General features: G+C 40.7%; 1 protein-coding gene across 1 annotated transcript; it reads left to right on the top strand.

The window, feature by feature from the left end:
• Window positions 1-1,177: 1,177 nt before the first annotated feature.
• Window positions 1,178-16,386, top strand: LOC124006405 (homeobox protein BarH-like 2). Its single transcript, XM_046316402.1, has 4 exons — window positions 1,178-1,607; window positions 9,289-9,604; window positions 14,350-14,434; window positions 14,753-16,386. Exons 1-4 carry the CDS (start codon window positions 1,421-1,423, stop codon window positions 15,050-15,052), a joined length of 888 nt encoding a protein of 295 aa, XP_046172358.1. The 5' UTR covers window positions 1,178-1,420; the 3' UTR covers window positions 15,053-16,386.
• The last annotated feature ends 1,961 nt before the right edge of the window (window positions 16,387-18,347 follow it).

An 18,347-nucleotide genomic window follows, 5' to 3' on the forward strand; every position in this document is an offset into this window, starting at 1 on the left:
TAGTATATTCGTTTATAGTCGTGTTTATTATCACTCGATTGCTTTTAAAGAATAGCTATTACAATAATAGTAGTATATTTTTAATTTGTGTGTGAGCCCAAATGCATCAAATAGACTACATGCATACGTAGCATACATATACATTCACTGTAAATCCCGCCAGTTGGGCCTAACATAATAGGCCTGCAGCGTGTGACAAAATAGCATGCTTTTGTATGACCAAACATTTCAATTCATTCTATTTAGTAGGCTACACACTTCTCTATTCAATTAACTATACACATCCAGGTAATTTCCGAGGTTGAGAGTTGCCTCTCAAAATCAGTAGTCCTATTAATTTTCGAGAAATAATATGAACACAATAATTAGCTGATGAAAGGTTAGGCCTAATACTAAAGCAGATAATAATAATGATAATGATAATAATAATAATACATCCAATGGTCATCTGAGATATTATATCATATCATATAGATTTTAAACTCCTTGTGCAATTAGACTGTATATAGGGAAGACCAAAGGAGCGAGACCGGTTTGGGCCGCGCTGAGATAGAGGGAGCGGTTGAGGGAGAGAGAGAGTCTGTCATTCATAGAGAGATAGTGCGTATTAGACCATACTAGACCATACTAGAGACACATCATTCCCTCAGATTACGCAGATATACAAATAATTCGGAAAAAACACGATTTTGATAAACTCCCATATCTACTGGGTGAAAGAATTACCAGTGTGCCATCACAACAGCAATATTTATGACCTGTTGCCACAAGAAAAGGGCAACCAGTGAAGAACAAACACCATTGTAAATAGAAGCCATATTTATGTTGATTTTTCCCCTTTTGTACTTTAACCATTTGTACATCGTCACAACACTGTATATATACATAATATGACATTTGTAATGTCTTTATATTCGTTTGGAACTTCCGTGAGATTAATGTTCACTGTTCATTTTTATTGTTTATTTCACTTTTGTATATTATCTACTTCACTTGCTTTGACAATGTTAACATGTGTTTTCATGCCAATAAAGCTCCTTGAATTGAATTGAATAGTGGGAGAGAGAGAGAGAGGGACAGTGCGAGAGAGGGAGAGAGAGCGAGAGAGACGTTGATTGACATCTGCAGTGTCATGTAGTAAAGATGTGTATGGGGGGATCGTTTATATATAGCGGCGCGTCCGGGCACATTGTACTGAGATCATAATAACCACTCTGAAGCGCACTGCGCTCAAGTTGAAGGCAACTGCAGTTAGTACCGCTCAGGGATAGAACAAAGCAAGCCTGTTCCGAAAACGGAAAACTAAAATGCATCAATAAATCGCTAGAAGACACCCAACTCTCAAGTTTGAACTGGTTTCGTTTTGATATTTTGAGTTAATATTTGGGTACAGTGCGAAAGCCAAGCACATCGGGAAATCATGCACTGTCAAGCCGAGTTGAGACTCTCCTCCCCCGTACAGCTGAAAGCAGCCAGGCGTCGCTACAAGACTTTTATGATTGACGAAATTCTTTCCAAGGAAACTTGTGATTACTTTGAGAAACTTTCTCTTTACTCAGTATGCCCTTCACTCATCGTTAGGCCTAAACCTCTACACTCATGTTCGGGTAAGTGAATATGCTTGAACTCTGTCAAATCAAGGGATGCTGATGAATGGTGTTAATGGTTTATATATAATATGTCTATGCATGCAGTGAATGCTAATCATCATTGTATTAAAACTACATCTGATTTTGTTTATCATGAACAAAGTGAGTTATAGGCATATTCTTCTTATTCTTCTGTAACGTTCAGGCGATCGTCCATCATGTGTCTACTCATATCACGAAATACTCAAGGCTAATGGTTATATTAGGAGTATTGACGACATATCTTACACGCAGTTGTCAGTAGAGACCATAACATGACGCAACACACCTGTGCAGAATCTATTACATGTCAAATAGCAGCTTTAGAGAAATTGAGCTGCATTTGCATGACTTTATTTTCGATAAATCTACTCTAATATAAGAAAATACGGAACAGGGACAGGTCCAGAATCACATTAGACGTCATGATTGTCAATTAATGTTTAACAATGCACTATAGAAATGGACCATGTGTAAAATGAATTCAGGCGACTGACTGGCCTGACTTGCACTTTTACTCATGGTGGACTTTCATATTCGTGTTTGGCCTGCTGTCTATATTTATCAAAGGTATATATTATGGAGAATACTATTGTGATAGCCTGCTATTTACAGAGATTTTGTGATGTAATTTTAACCCGTGAAATTATGAAATCAAAAGCACCAGATAAATGCAACATGTATAGTAGATGTAATGTAGACCCCAGCGTTTTAGTAACCTATTTATTAGACTTGATAGTTTTAATTTCCTTTTAAAACAGCAGAAACGAATGAATCCTTTTCCAACCCAAAACATTAATTCACAGTTTAACTGTAATTCCATGTTATTTCATTCACAATTAAAACCTAATGCACTGGGACCTATAACATTTATTTAACAATTCCTCAATATATTGTCTCACAAGAAATCAGTAAATCCCTCCAATCAGTCTAGATTATTAGTTTAATATATTATGCTGACATTCAGATCATTATCAGCATCAGTCTTTTATGTTCATGTTATATATACAGGATGAACCAAGTCCCAGTGTTGTAATCAAGGTGGTTTGTAAAGTGAAACCTGGTTCCCCGTTAATTATGTTGACACTTAACTTAACATATACTCTTCTGACAAAAGACACAAACTCAGAACGCACAACAACCAACCCTGCATTTAGTTGAACAGCAGGCTTTTGGTTTCTAGAGCTGTAACCACTAGGCCACTTGTCCTCATTCAGAAGGATTCATGTGGGCGCTGTGCTAAACCCAGAGTCTTGCCTAATTACTTTCACTGCTGCCACTTTGCATTTACTGAAGCATGGGCAATGCCCTCTACCTAACTCTCTTTCTGTGTATATGGGGGTGCAAGATGTGGCCAGAGTTCCACGGTTTGATATTGGTAAGGGCAGGTACATGGTGGTTAAGGGCAAGGTTAGTATGTCATCACTGATGGACATTTGTCCACCTGCCACTACAGTTGATTGTGCAAACACCATGAAAGTTTACAGTATGCTGATAAAGTGTGCAAGTCAGCCCCAATGACCTTTATTCATAGAAGTATGTTGCTTTGTGAAGAGAGATTCATTGCAATTGTCATCTCATAAATTGCAGCACCACTCATAAATTCATGGGTTCCATGCACTTGATCCAACTGTTTCAGTGAGGAAGACTACCTTCATTCTTCACTCAGTATCCAGAAAGGCCAATTAAAACAAAGAATTATTGCATAAAATAATTCCTTAATCAATATAAGCAGATTTGAAAAACAAAAAACAAAACATTGGCACAAAGTGTAAAGACACAGATAATGCTTTGTTTACAAAATATCTAGCAGCACTTGATTTCTGTAAATCATCATCATCAACTCCCTTTTCTTCCCACTTATCATGGGATACTAACGGTCATTTAAACACAATTACTGTTGTTCTGCAGTCAGTCATAAAAGCTTTCACCACTGTGTTATAATTATACAGGGAATTGATAAATTCATTTTCCTAAAAAGCATTTGGCATGAAAGACTATCACATTTTTGTCCTTCAATTGCAGCAGCATTTCGGAATCCATTCTTCATGGGTTATCCTGCTGTTATGAGTCAAAACAACATTGACTACTGATCTCTCAAGTAACTATTATGATAATTGCCTAAACTATGAAATAATAGCCGCTGCAATTTGATGATGACAGTGACAAATGTATAAATAGCAGGCAATGTGGGGTTTCGGTGTGTGCCAGAGTGCACTGTAAAAGGTTTTGGCAGCCCTGTGATGGATGGATAGAGTAACCAGCCCACATCTCACTACCCAGTGCCCACCACTTATTCGTAGCTGAGGAGGTGTGAGACACAGTATAGTCCCGCACTTCAATGTCTTGTAACGCTCAATATAGAAGCTGGCAGGCTTATAGGCCCAGGGCCAGTGAAAGGCCATTGGCCCGATGTGGTCCCCATCAGTGAACGTGGACTCTATATTTTTACGGTGTGGAGCTTCTGCTCCAGCAGTTACCAGTAGAGGCTGCTATAGGACAGTGGTGCTGGGCAGGCAACAAACCAGGCTGTGAGGCCTGGAGGGCTTTTACCCAAATTAACAGCTGTTTGTTTGTTCTTGATGTAATATGGCATCAACTAGTAGGATGCCACTCAACATAGCAACAAAGCGATTACTCTTCTCTTTGATCCGGAAATCCCCTCTGTTCTGTGATGATTTTGTTTGTCACAGATCACGCCTCTCTGCTCCCTGCTTTATGTTTCACAACGGTCCATTTACCTGTACCAAGCCAAATGCCCTTACGACAATGTACACAGTAAAACCAGTTGATGAGCTCAGAGCGTATTCTCTGCTCTCATTTTGTGCCTTGTAAAACTACAGGAGTGATAGACCTGCTGGGCAGACCTGACCTCCAGCAGAACATTACCTTGGTGGGGAGCTGTGAACAGTGTAATGACGGGTTACAATATTTCATTTGGAGTCTTATCTCTCAGCAGAACCCAGGGCAAGGCTTTTAGTTGGATTTCTGTAAGGAGGTGAGAGAGATAAAGATCAACTCTGGCGTAATCTCACATGACAGCGTGATGAAAAATGGCCAAATAGGAGGGTGTGGACCTCGAGGGGCCCAGGTATTGCAGCATAGTCACACGCCACCGCTGAGGGTTTAGGGAAGAAAGCAGGGAGAGCCAAGGGTTTTCATCCCATTTTAACAGTTAATCCACCACAGACAATAAGGCCTGCTATTAACCATGAGGCTAGCTTGAGGAGTAGGATCATGTCTCTGTTAACACAGTAAGTATTGACCCATGCAACCACCACACACACACACACACACACACACACACACACACACACACACACACACACACACACACACACACACACACACACACACACACACACACACACACACACACACACACACACACACACACACACACACACACACACACACACACACACACACACACACACACACACACACACACACACACACACACACACACACACACACACACACACACGAGAACATTTTTACAGTAGTTTGTAATGCAGGCTGCACTGCACACACAATGCCGTCGTAAGTAACATCTGAAAATTAGAAAATAGCATCACAACACTACACATAACATTCTAGAAACCTCAAAACGTCTCATGAAACCCAAATTTGAGTTGAAATTGGCACTTAACTGATCTGATCTGTGAGAGTTGAAACAGATTAAAAAGTAACATACCCTGTTGCCCATCCCATCCCTGCAGTGTTTGACTTGGGCTGGCTTGGCAAGACAGCTGTTGAGTGAAGAAATATATGTCTAATGTAACACTTCTCAACCTGTCACCACATGATGTACCCAAAGCAATACATGTTGCTGTAGGTTCATTTGGCCTCTGAGTGCCAAGTCTTGAATCATCACCTTGGAATCCAATTAAACAAAGAGAAAAGGTGCAGAAAATAAGCAGTAAAAATCAAACAGCTAATGAGCTTGTTGCTGGAGATTTCCCTGCAAATAGTAAAATGGTGACTCATTCTACTGAGTAACTGCCATTGTCAATGCCTTCAAATGTTAAACAGTACCAGTTAAAAGTTTGCATACACTTACTCATTCAAGCGTTTTTCTTTCTTTTTTCTTTTTTTCTACATTGTAGAATAATAGTGAAGACATCAAAACTATGAAATAACACATATGGAATCATGTGGTACCAAAAAAGTGTTAAACAAATCAAAATATATTTTATATTTGAGATTCTTCAAAGTAGCCACCCTCTGCCTTGATGACAGCTTTGCACACTCTTGGCATTCTCTCAATCAGCTTCATGAGGTAGACACCTGGATTGTATTTCATTTTAACAGGTGTGCCTTCTTAAAAGTGAATTAGTGGAATTTATTTAATTCATAATGCGTTTGAGCCAATCAATTGTGTTGTGACAAGGTAGGGGTGGTATATAGAAGACAGCCCTATTTGGTAAAAGACCAAGCCCATATTATGACAAGAACAGCTCAAACAAGATATGAAGGTCAGTCAATCTGGAAAATTTTAAGAACTTTGAAAGTTTCTTCAAGTGCAGTCGCAAAAATCATCAATCACTTTGATGAAACTGGCTCTCATGAGGACCGCCACACGAAAGGAAGACCCATAGTTACCTCTGCTGCAGAGGAAAAGTTCATTTGAGTTAACTGCACCTCAGAAATGTTAGCCCAAATAAATGCTTCACAGAGTTCAAGTAACAGACACATCTCAACAGCAACTGTTCAGAGGAGACTGCACAAATCAGGCCTTCATGGTTGAATTGCTGCAAATTAAACACTACTAACAGACACCAATAATAATAAGAGACTTACTTGGGCTAAGAAATACAAGTAATGGACATTATACCGGTGGAAATCTGTCCTTTGGTCTGATGAGTCCAAATTTGAGATTTTTGGTTCTAACTGCAGTGTCTTTGTGAGACGCAAAGTGGGTGAACGGATGATCTCCGCATGTGTGGTTTCCACCCGAGAAGCATGGAGAAGCTCTGCTGGTGACATGGTCTGTGATTTATTTAGAATTCAATACACACTTAACCAGCATGGCTACCACAGCATTCTGCAGCGATACACCATCTTATCTGGTTTGCGCTTAGTGAGACTATAATTCGTTTTTCAACAGGACAATGGCCCAACCCACCTCCAGGCTGTGTAAGGGCTATTTGACCAAGAAGGAAAGTGATGGAGTGCTGCATCAGGTGACCTAGCCTCCACAATCATCCGACCTCAACCCAAATGAGATGGTTTGGGATGAGTTGGACCACAAAGTGAAGGAAAAGCGGCCAACAAGTGCTCAGCATATGTGGGAACTCCTTCAAGACTGTTGGAAAAGCTTTCCAGTTGAAGCTGGTTAAGAGAATGCCAAGGGTGTGCAAAGCTGTCATCAAGGCATAGGGTGGCTACTTTGAAGAATCTAAAATCCCAAATATATTTAGATTTGTTTAACACTTGTTTGGTTACTACATGATTCTATTTGTGTTGTTACATAGTTTTGATCTCCTCACTATTATTCAACAATGTAGATAAGAGGAAACACAAAGAAAAATCCTTAATTGAGTAGGTGTGTCCAAACTTTTGACTGGTACTGTGTATAATGTGATTTAAACTCTAAAAATCTACATTAAAAAAACTTCAATAACGATTACAGTATCGATAATGTATGATAAACAGGCATGTGTGTATCAAATGTTTCCAGACTATTCTTGGTCTATTATTAGGAAGTATGTATTCTGTAATGACTACCACAAGCACGTGCCAGTCCGATCATTCCGATTGTGCTTGTCAAGAGTATCAGTGTGCTTTAGCATGGACAGAGTGCACTCTCCCTGCTACACAAATGGTTTATTTGTAGACTTTTGACCGGGCATTGGCGCTTGTCAACAATGTGTCAGATCTGGGCTCAGGAAGCCAGCTCAGTTGTCAGTGGAAAGTCATCATGAGGTCTGATTTTTCCCTGCTGACAAGCATCCAAAAGACACAGCTGTCACAGCTCTAAAGACAACTTCAAGCTCTGCACTGACAGGAGATTTCCTGAAGAACGTGAAAGAAATCAAGATGTTTCCGTTCTTTCTTTTCAATCAATCTTCTCATTTAAAATGACAGGAACAATTCATCACTTGGACTTATTATGTTATGATATATCTGTGTATTTTGGATTATTCCATAATAATACCAATATATTTCCGAAATATAAATATATGTGTTAAAACAGAGATAAATATGCCATTTAATAAAAATCAAGTTAGGACATCTGCACAGTTCCCCTCAGTTTGTCACAATCTCAACATCAAAGACAACGGTAATATAGGAGAGTAACAGAAAGAGAGAGAAAGAGAATGAAAGAGAGAAAGAGAAAAAGAGGGAGAGCATTGTGGAGGGAAGGAGGCATCATGTCCAGACAGCAGCAGTAGCAGCTATTCTCCGAGGTGAACGATTAGTGATGAGCTCAGTGCCCTGCGATGATGTCTTGCGTGATGTCATGTATATAGGGATGAGCCCGAGGTGCTGTCTGAGAGAATAGGGGATGTAGATATGGTAGGAGCAGGCTGCAGCGATTAATCCCCCCCAGACCATTACCTCCCAGACCAACCAACCAACCCCCTGTCACACCAGCTCCCATAACTGCTGAACATTACTGAAAATGTCAGAGAAAGGGGATACAAATTTAAGACCACGGTCTGCCTGGGTGTATCTTCTCAGTTGTGAATGTAGGGTTTGAATAATATAGCTTGTCTACAGTATGTGTTGGTGGAGAGATAAGAGAGGCAGATCCACCACAGGCATCTAGGAAGACACAAGGGGAAAGACTATTCTGTGTTTGTAATGTGACAGCATAATGTCCTCTCTACTCCGTCATTGGATTTTATCTCTCTCCATATCTTCTTCCTAAGCACATCCCTCTCTCCTGCCACATAGCAGACAGAGCATTAGTTTCTATGTCAGTCTTAGTTCAGTCGTAAATTATGCCATGGGGATCTGCTGTTTATTTGAAGCCATAAGGTTTTTTCCACCAGATATTATGTTTATGCTAGAGCGCCGTCCTTGGTCTTGGCTCCAGTGGGTGGCCACCCCAGACATTTGTTACTTTTTATTGATTCTGGCGTCTCGCTGCTTCTGTCTGCATAGATAAAGAGATAGAGAGAGAAGAGAGAGGTGGGGGGTGGGCGGAGAGCAAGACGAGAGAGAGAGAGATGAATCATGGGGGAGAGAGTTAAACGGTGAGGGGCATAGTCACTTTGGATTTACAGCCTTGTGTGTGTGTGTGTGTGTGTGTGTGTGTGTGTGTGTGTGTGTGTGATTGAGTGATTGAGTGAGTGAGTGAGTGAGTGAGTGAGTGTGTTTGTGTGTGTTCAGGGTGGCAAAGACACATCATTTATCTGGCCAAGGAATTTTTTTTATTGGTGGGTTCAGAGTAGCAGAGTAAAACACACAGTGCGTCATTAAGATCACAACCTTCTACATCAAAGAGGTCAAAACACTTTTCGTAAAAAAAGAGCAATGAAAAGGAACCCAGTCTAAATGATTATTACAGGTCTATAAAAACTACCATCTGTGGTGATGCATACAGTACCAAATGAAACCACTACTAAAAATAAGAATATAAAAGTACAATTGTATTTAATGCTCTGCATTTTACCCTGCCTCTGACCTATCTCTATTTTTGCTTTTTTAGGGTCCTCCTCACTGCGGGCCTACCCCCTCCTCTCAGTCATCACGCGGCAGCCGCCCAACCGGCCCCCTCACCTTTCCCAGCCCTCCTCCCCCGGCCAGGTTCCCAATTTGACCCTGCTCTCCCCCCAGCACCACTCCCGGGTCTCCGAGCCCTCCCACAGCGAGACACCTGTCAGCATCAGCAGCGAGTCAGACACGGAGCACAGTACCCCCCGGCTGAAGAAACCCAGACGCAGCCGCACCATCTTCACTGAGCTGCAGCTCATGGGCCTGGAGAAGAAGTTCCAGAAACAGAAGTACCTCTCCACCCCTGATAGGTCAGTATCATATTGCATCTCGCCACTGATAGGCCAAAATGAAAGCAGAGTCTGATTGGTTACTTGAAAGGAGCTACCTCCTGATAGATCAGTATTATACTACCTCTCAAATGTCATACCGTATTTCATTCGGTCAGTCAAGCTGGTGAAAATGAGAAATTCTGTGAAAGCAACCAAACGTCATAAAACATAATACAAATGCAATAGCTGACTAGAGGTTCAGCATCAACATCATAACTTTTTGATGTACAGTGCCTTGCGAAAGTATTCAGCCCTCTTGAACTTTGCGACCTTTTGCCACATTTCAGGCTTCAAACATAAAGATATAAAACCGTATTTCTTTGTGAAGAATCAACAACAAGTGGGACACAATCATGAAGTGGAACGACATTTATTGGATATTTCAAACTTTTTTAACAAATCAAAAACTGAAAAATTGGGCGTGCAAAATTATTCAGCCCCCTTAAGTTAATACTTTGTAGCGCCACCTTTTGCTGCGATTACAGCTGTAAGTCGCTTGGGGTATGTCTCTATCAGTTTTGCACATCGAGAGACTGAATTCTTTTCCCATTCCTCCTTGCAAAACAGCTTGAGCTCAGTGAGGTTGGATGGAGAGCATTTGTGAACAGCAGTTTTCAGTTCTTTCCACAGATTCTCGATTGGATTCAGGTCTGGACTTTGACTTGGCCATTCTAACACCTGGATATGTTTATTTTTGAACCATTCCATTGTAGATTTTGCTTTATGTTTTGGATCATTGTCTTGTTGGAAGACAAATCTCCGTCCCAGTCTCAGGTCTTTTGCAGACTCCATCAGGTTTTCTTCCAGAATGGTCCTGTATTTGGCTCCATCCATCTTCCCATCAATTTTAACCATCTTCCCTGTCCCTGCTGAAGAAAAGCAGGCCCAAACCATGATGCTGCCACCACCGTGTTTGACAGTGGGGATGGTGTGTGCAGGGTGATGAGCTGTGTTGCTTTTACGCCAAACATAACATTTTGCATTGTTGCCAAAAAGTTCAATTTTGGTTTAATCTGACCAGAGCACCTTCTTCCACATGTTTGGTGTGTCTCTCAGGTGGTTCGTGGCAAACTTTAAACAACACTTTTTATGGATATCTTTAAGAAATGGCTTTCTTCTTGCCACTCTTCCATAAAGGCCAGATTTGTGCAATATACGACTGATTGTTGTCCTATCGACAGAGTCTCCCACCTCAGCTGTAGATCTCTGCAGTTCATCCAGAGTGATCATGGGCCTCGTGGCTGCATCTCTGATCAGTCTTCTCCTTGTATGAGCTGAAAGTTTAGAGGGACGGCCAGGTCTTGGTAGATTTGCAGTGGTCTGATACTCCTTCCATTTCAATATTATCGCTTGCACAGTGCTCCTTGGGATGTTTAAAGCTTGGGAAATCTTTTTGTATCCAAATCCGGCTTTAAACTTCTTCACAACAGTATCTCGGACCTGCCTGGTGTGTTCCTTGTTCTTCATGATGCTCTCTGCACTTTTAACGGACCTCTGAGACTATCACAGTGCAGGTGCATTTATACGGAGACTTAATTACACACAGGTGAATTGTATTTATCATCATTAGTCATTTAGGTCAACATTGGATCATTCAGAGATCCTCACTGAACTTCTGGAGAGAGTTTGCTGCACTGAAAGTAAAGGGGCTAAATAATTTTGCACGCCCAATTTTTCAGTTTTTTATTTGTTAAAAAAGTTTGAAATATCCAATAAATGTCGTTCCATTTCATGATTGTGTCCCACTTGTTGTTGAGTCTCCACAAAAAAATACAGTTTTATATCATTATGTTTGAAGCCTGAAATGTGGCAAAAGTTCGCAAAGTTCAAGGGGGCCGAATACTTTCGCAAGGCACTGTATGTCCTGGGTAATATGTCATGTATTGTTAAGTTATCTAATCCAGGCATTACCTCAGCATTCTAGTTGAGACAAGAGCAACGTTTTAACCATAAGCTTTTGAATAGCAAAAAGCCTCAACAAAGAAACACTGCTCTATTCAAGAAAATCGGGACATCTGCCAACACAAGCAAACAGAAATATACTCCATTGATTGACTGCCAATCATGTAATATATGTGCAGTTGTATATAACATGCATTTAGCTTTATACACTGTATTTAGATGAGGTAATATTCATGTTAATATCCATGTCGTAGATTCCAGTCCCTGGGTCATTTTCGAGACCTGACATACGGCCATAACACATTTTCCATTTTATTTGAAACTCCACTTTCAGATTTGGCCTACCGGACGTATTTCCATTTTAACCCAAGTTAATATTGAGCCATAAACCTCAGATTTTCCTTTGGTCGAGCAACAAGAACACCAGACAGCTAGTAAACCTCAGCAACACATGGTTAGAACAGCTTGTTCAGAGCGAGAAGATGAATCACTATTTTACTAAAACTCAACAGCCACAAAATGCTTTGAAAATGATCAGTTATTTTTTATATTGTTGTAGATTTGTAGTAAAAAGGCACCAGTGTATTTACTGGAACTTGACTATTTTAAAACCTGCCTGTTCCTTCTCCTTGGCCCTGAAGAATCTGAGAAGAATTGTGAGAGCATGCTTGTTATCAACCCTGTCTATAGATGGGTTGGCGATTTATGAATCAAAACAGGCGGGGTTGGCTTAGATTGTTGACAACATGGAAACTATCTTTAGTCTCCAATGTTTATTGAAAACAAATACATTTGTAGGATGAGCACTTGTTGTCTCTAAAACACATCGTTACAGTTGTTGGTTAGCTAGCTAGCCATATTAGCATAGACGTGACATCAGTAAAAACACGTCAAAACAAGACATAGTATCAAGAACAAGCTGAAACTAGCCAACTACGATTCCCCACATGGCAGATTCTTGTTAATTTTGCTAGCAATCTGGCCATCCAGAATCACAACAACACACGGCGTTCTGACATGTTGAAATGTGCGCATTATTTTTGTGACGTTGTCAACTAACCTGTTTATACATATCTCATCCTGGGGAAAGCTCCCACAATGCATCTCTTCTTCAATGCAAATCACACTTCTCTGTTCTAGCCAATGAGCCACACCACACCTCCCATGTGAACTCCCAGGCAGGCTGAGGTAGACTACAATAGCCCAGCGGTGATCCAAACGACCCACCCTGACAAATCTGTATAATGCCAATAATCAAATTCCCACTGGCTGTGATGAACTAATTAAAAGCACAGCTGGATGGAAAACATAAACAGAGAAAATCCCCTTTCATAGCCCACATCACAAGTGTGGCATGCTCCCCAGTTCACTTTGTTATGATCCAAAGATAACTCCTTGTCTCTGCGTTTTTTTCTTTAGCTATTTGGCTTGGCTTGGAGACACTGTGGTCTTTGACTGAGACAATGCTCTGAGGAAAACAGCATATAAAAAGCCCCTAACACCACACCACAGACTGTAATGATTTAAACCATTAGGCAGTAATGATTTTATTTAATTGAGATTAGTATAATCAGCATCATCATCATTATCATTATGCATTAAGCTGCAACTAAAATCCCTGCTGATACAGGTTAGAGACTTGAACAGCAAACAGAGGACTTCTAAGTGCCTCCAGCAGAGTCATTCTACAGTACTGTATGGCAGTCTGTTGCTGTAAGTGTGTGGTTTCCCTCCATAGAAGACTAATGACCATAAATAACTGAGGTGCTTCCCCTGCTGAAATTACTTTCCCTGCCTCTAGTCTCTCCACTGGGCGGTTTGCCTGTGTTTTTAGGGTAGAGTGTTGTTGTTTTTAAAGTATGCACACACACTTTTCTTCTGCACTCAATCATTGAGGCCGTGTGGCTGTCTGTACTGTCTACAGTTGTATGGACTGAAGTTCCTCTATGTAATACTTTCAAATCAGGTCAGATAGAGATGGTGAGGGCGGGAAAGAAGGGAGGATGAGAAGATAGGAAGAGGAGACAAGATCAGAGGGCAAGCTGATGGATCAGTAGTAATCTCTCTCTCTCCCTCTCTCTCTCTCTCTCTCTCTCTCTCTCTCTCTCTCTCTCTCTCTCTCTCTCTCTCTCTCTCTCTCTCTCTCTCTCTTTACATCAAATGAAAGCCAGTTCCACTCACTTGAGTGTGAAGGACTTAGAATTAAGATGTGGCGGAAATCTCATTTCAAAAACCAGATAAAGGCCCCTCCCTCTGTAGGCTGATCCGTCTTTCACCGACCCCCTTCCTGGGATATCATGTTACACGCCAACCAATATCCTTATTAGTCATGGATCAGAACATGTGGTGGAAGTGTCCAGGATTCCATACTCTCCTGAACATCCAGATACAGATGCTATGATTGGATAACTGAACTCCCTTACATATGTTCAATAAGGGTTCTCCTATATGCTGCAGGTGTAAAGTCTCTCTCTGGACCATAAGAGGGTGTATCAAAGAGACTACAGTACTTTGATGCACCATGCCAGAATGTGGTTATAAAGTCACGGTTAGGATGCAAGCTAGTCTCCAAAGGGAACGCGATCTAGATGATACAATGTATATGGCTAATGATGGCATGCATTTCAGGGCAGGATAGTCAACAGGTGATTGGAAAGCTAAAGTAACTTGTTAATGTTAGTTTGATTACTCCAGCTACACCCTCTCTGTGTAAATCTGTTGTCTATCTCCTGCTGCTTTTCATCTTATAAAGAATGAACTCAAGTTTCAAAAACATGTACCCTGAGTTGCTGTGTGTACTGTGTGTCTTTGTTTCCCTGCAGACTAGACCTGGCCCAGTCCCTAGGCCTCACACAACTTCAAGTGAAGACCTGGTACCAGAACAGAAGGATGAAGTGGAAGAAAATGGTGAGAGCGCCACACACACATAACAACAATGACCATGGGTCAGTGTAGAGGGAATGAGTGGTAAGGGTGGAAAAGACTGAGTTGGAGGGATGATGAGGGACTGGGACACAAAAGTCTAGTCTAGTCAGGTCAGCAGCTCAGAGAACAAAAGTCTCAAATCGTTAACTCCCCAGATTAATGACCCTATGTGGGGCAGCTCAGAGTCATACATCTTCCCTTAATTACTATAATAACCATGGTTGCCTTTGACCGCAGCCAGCATTTATCACAACCCCACTGAGCCATGTGTCTGTGTTTGTGTGCGTTATGTTGCTCCAGGTGCTGAAGGGCGGACAGGAGGCCCCCACCAAGCCCAAGGGCAGGCCCAAGAAGAACTCCATCCCCACCACCGAGGAGATAGAGGCAGAGGAAAGGCTGGCCAGGCTGGCTGAGGATGAGAGGATGAGGATCGCAGCCGAAGAGGCCTTGGCCCACGGAAAAGCTCCCCAATCGGAACCCCAGAACCTCAGCACGGTCGCCGGGGCAACAGAGACCCACAATCCCACGGCGGTGAGCGAGGGTCAAGTTCAGCGAGAGCAGCCACTCCCAATGCAGTCAGAGACACACACCACCAGCTAAATAAGACAATTATTAATGTATGAATGAAACAGCTAAAGACTAGTGCTGACTGGAATACAGAAACACTTACTGTAGTGGCTCAGGATCGCTGTAAAAAAGCCTGTCTGGTGTAGATTATTCGTCGTGTTTGAGGTTTGACTGTACTGGATGACATTCATAGGTAGATCATTTGGGTTTTGCCATATCACTTCCGCCGTATACTGGAATGAAAGGAGTTTACATATAGTGTCAGGCATATACAGTACATAGACATGAAAAATCCAGAATTGTACAGTGCATTTTGTCCCTGTGTCAACAGTATCACCTCCCCAGCCTCAAACCTGCTTGTTCTACTGCAAGAGGACTCCTTTAGTCACATGCTAAACAGTTTGCCTGAGTATTGTAGTTATAACATAACATGAAATGACCACACTGGTCATGGTGCCTTTTTCTCTCAGAGGATATCACAAGTTTTATCAGTCTAGAAACACCAAGGTTTATTAATAATAAATGAAGTGTTATTTTACAGTGTTTCACTTTTGCTTATTAAAAATAATACATAATTACGATATGCTCTGGACTACAGTTAACACTGCCGTTGTACCTGTTCTGTACAGCTTTGAACGAAATTATATTTCTGTCCCAGAGCCACAGCATCATCTCGTTTAATTCTTCAATGAACTTATGTTATGTTCCTTTTGCATTTGATTTTTACAAAACAATATATTTCAATTTGTATCTATAAAGACATGCACTGTAACATACTGTAGCAATATTCTGGAAAGAAAAATATAGAGTATATGTAAATTATTATTTTTTCATTTGGAGAAAAATAAGGTGTATCAAATCCTTTACCTTTCTCTTTTGACTCTGGGGCAGAATGATTTTACTGCCACGAGGGAAGCCTCTTAAGCTGTCAGAGACTGTACAATTGAATAAATCACAGCCTGTGCCAAAGAAACGAGGAAACTGCCAAACATTTAAAATCTTTTAGAGAGGTTCTCAGCCCGCAGGCCTTTGCATCAAAGGAGCACTCCTCCAACTCTGCCTTACAGACTCCCCACATAAAACTGTCTTCAGCTGCTTGTCAACACTTTTATTTTCCGCTTTGGCCTCCTGTTGTTTCCTTCCAAAGATGTCTATTTGTAAAGAGTTCCTTTTTTAAAACAAAAATTATATTTTTAGTTTGATATAAACTAGTACAGTATTTTTCTGATGTAAATAATGCTTGTTAGAAAGCTACTGAATAGTTATTTTTGCATGAACAACCAAATGCCCATTGTTCTGTATGTTGTTATTTTTGTGTTTTGTGCTTTTAAATACACATAATAAAATGGCAATCATTTCCATATGAATGATGAAAGTCCACCATTATTATTATTATCATATGAATTACTATTTTAAAAACATTAAATACCAGACCACAAGCATGGACTCCAAGGTTATTTGATTTTCACGAAACCACATTAGTATTTTAACACTATTTGAACCAGAATTAAGTGTACTCCTAGGTTTATTTAATCTTCATCCATAAAAATATCTTTGTGCTCTCACTAAGATACAAGGAATCTTTGGTTTAATCTGATATGCAATGCAACTACATATACATGAAACCCTCTGCCAACATGCAGCAAGAGGTTCCAGCTGAGTTGACACAAAAAGCTTGTCATAGATATGACAGATCCCCTGCATACGCCAGAAGGCGAGGCCGCGAGGCAATGCATATGAAAGACAACTGTGCCACATGTCACATAGAAAAATACATATTTCATCTATCCATTGACATCACTGTAGCTAATGAAACGGTTGCGTAAATCACACATTTGTGAAAATCAAGTAAATTGTTAAACATACACAACATCATATCATGTGTTTGAAATTGAAATTATTATTTATTAAAAACTATTTCAATACTGCAATATTGCAGTAAAATTAAATAATTCACAAAGTTTCACTGTGCACGTAATACTTTATTGAAGAGTTGACCATAAATCAGGCTTAGAGAACAAAGCCTTTTATGTACTCTGTTTTGTGATTTTATCATCTTGATCTTTTCTGCAAACACGTTGGCCTTTAGTTCACTGAAACACTGCTCTTTGACCCAGGCCAGGCAAGCTAGTTATGCTGTAAAGTGTATTTTTAGTGCACAATACCAGACATGGATGATTTGTAAAACAAACAGTGCAGGTTGGCACTGAGTGAGATGCAATGTGCTCTAACGCCATGGGTAAACACTTTGATGATGCTTTCTATGAATGTGTATTTACAGGTGTACAGCAGCCCCTGGTTCCTTCCTTGGACTGTCAGTTAAGCCCTATAGGCAGGAAGTGATGGTTTGGTGTGGGGGTGAGAGGCAGCTCTGTGTGTGGGCGTGCAGATCTGAGGAAGGCCAAGGTGGAGAACTGAGGGGAGGGGGAAAAAGTAGCTTTTATTCAGGCAAGGCAAGAACAGTCAAGGCAAGATCTTTCCACAGCATTAAAGCTACACAAATATGAGTCCTCAGGGGCATGCGGTGGAAGGGGCATAAGCATGATTCCAACTGCCAACCTTAACAAGACATTGTCAGAGCATCAGACAACTCAGTCTATATTTACATTGGCAAGAACACTGAGTGTAGCATGAACAAGAGGCTGGATATGAGCAACTGGAGCCAAACTATGCCATGTTTTCACTTTCATTGTTTTTGTCAAGACCCCATCATTCTAAGCCATGGAATAAAAAGTAATACTTCATCATTGAGTATGACGACTGTCAATCATATTTCTATGCCAGTCGACTGCCCGAAAACAGAGGTGAAGATGCCAAGGATCACGAAGATGATCCACCAAGGAATTACTGAGTTTCATTATTGACTGGTGCATTGTACAGTTAGTCCCCAGTCATTTGTTTTGACTGATGTACACTACCATTCATAAATTTGGGGTCACTTAGAAAATTACATTTTTTTTAAAGAAATGTCCATTAAAATAACATCAAATTTATCAGAAATACAGTGCAGAAATTGTTAATGTTGTAAATGACTATTGTAGCTGGAAACGGCAGATAAAAAAAAAGGAATATCTACATAAGCGTACAGAGGCACATGATCAGCAACAATCCCTCCTGTGTTCCAATGTCACGTTGTGTTAGCTAATCCAAGTTTATAATTTTAAAAGGCGAATTGATCATTAGAAAACCCTTCTCAATTATGTTAGCACAGCTGAAAACTATTGTCCTGATTAAAGAAGCAATAAAACTGTCCTTTAGACTCGTTGAGTATCTGGAGCATCAGCATTTGTGGGTTTGATTACGGGCTCAAAATGGCCAGAAACAAATA

The sequence above is a fragment of the Oncorhynchus gorbuscha genome, linkage group LG19 (assembly GCF_021184085.1).
Source record: "Oncorhynchus gorbuscha isolate QuinsamMale2020 ecotype Even-year linkage group LG19, OgorEven_v1.0, whole genome shotgun sequence".
In the NCBI taxonomy this organism is placed as follows: domain Eukaryota; kingdom Metazoa; phylum Chordata; class Actinopteri; order Salmoniformes; family Salmonidae; genus Oncorhynchus; species Oncorhynchus gorbuscha.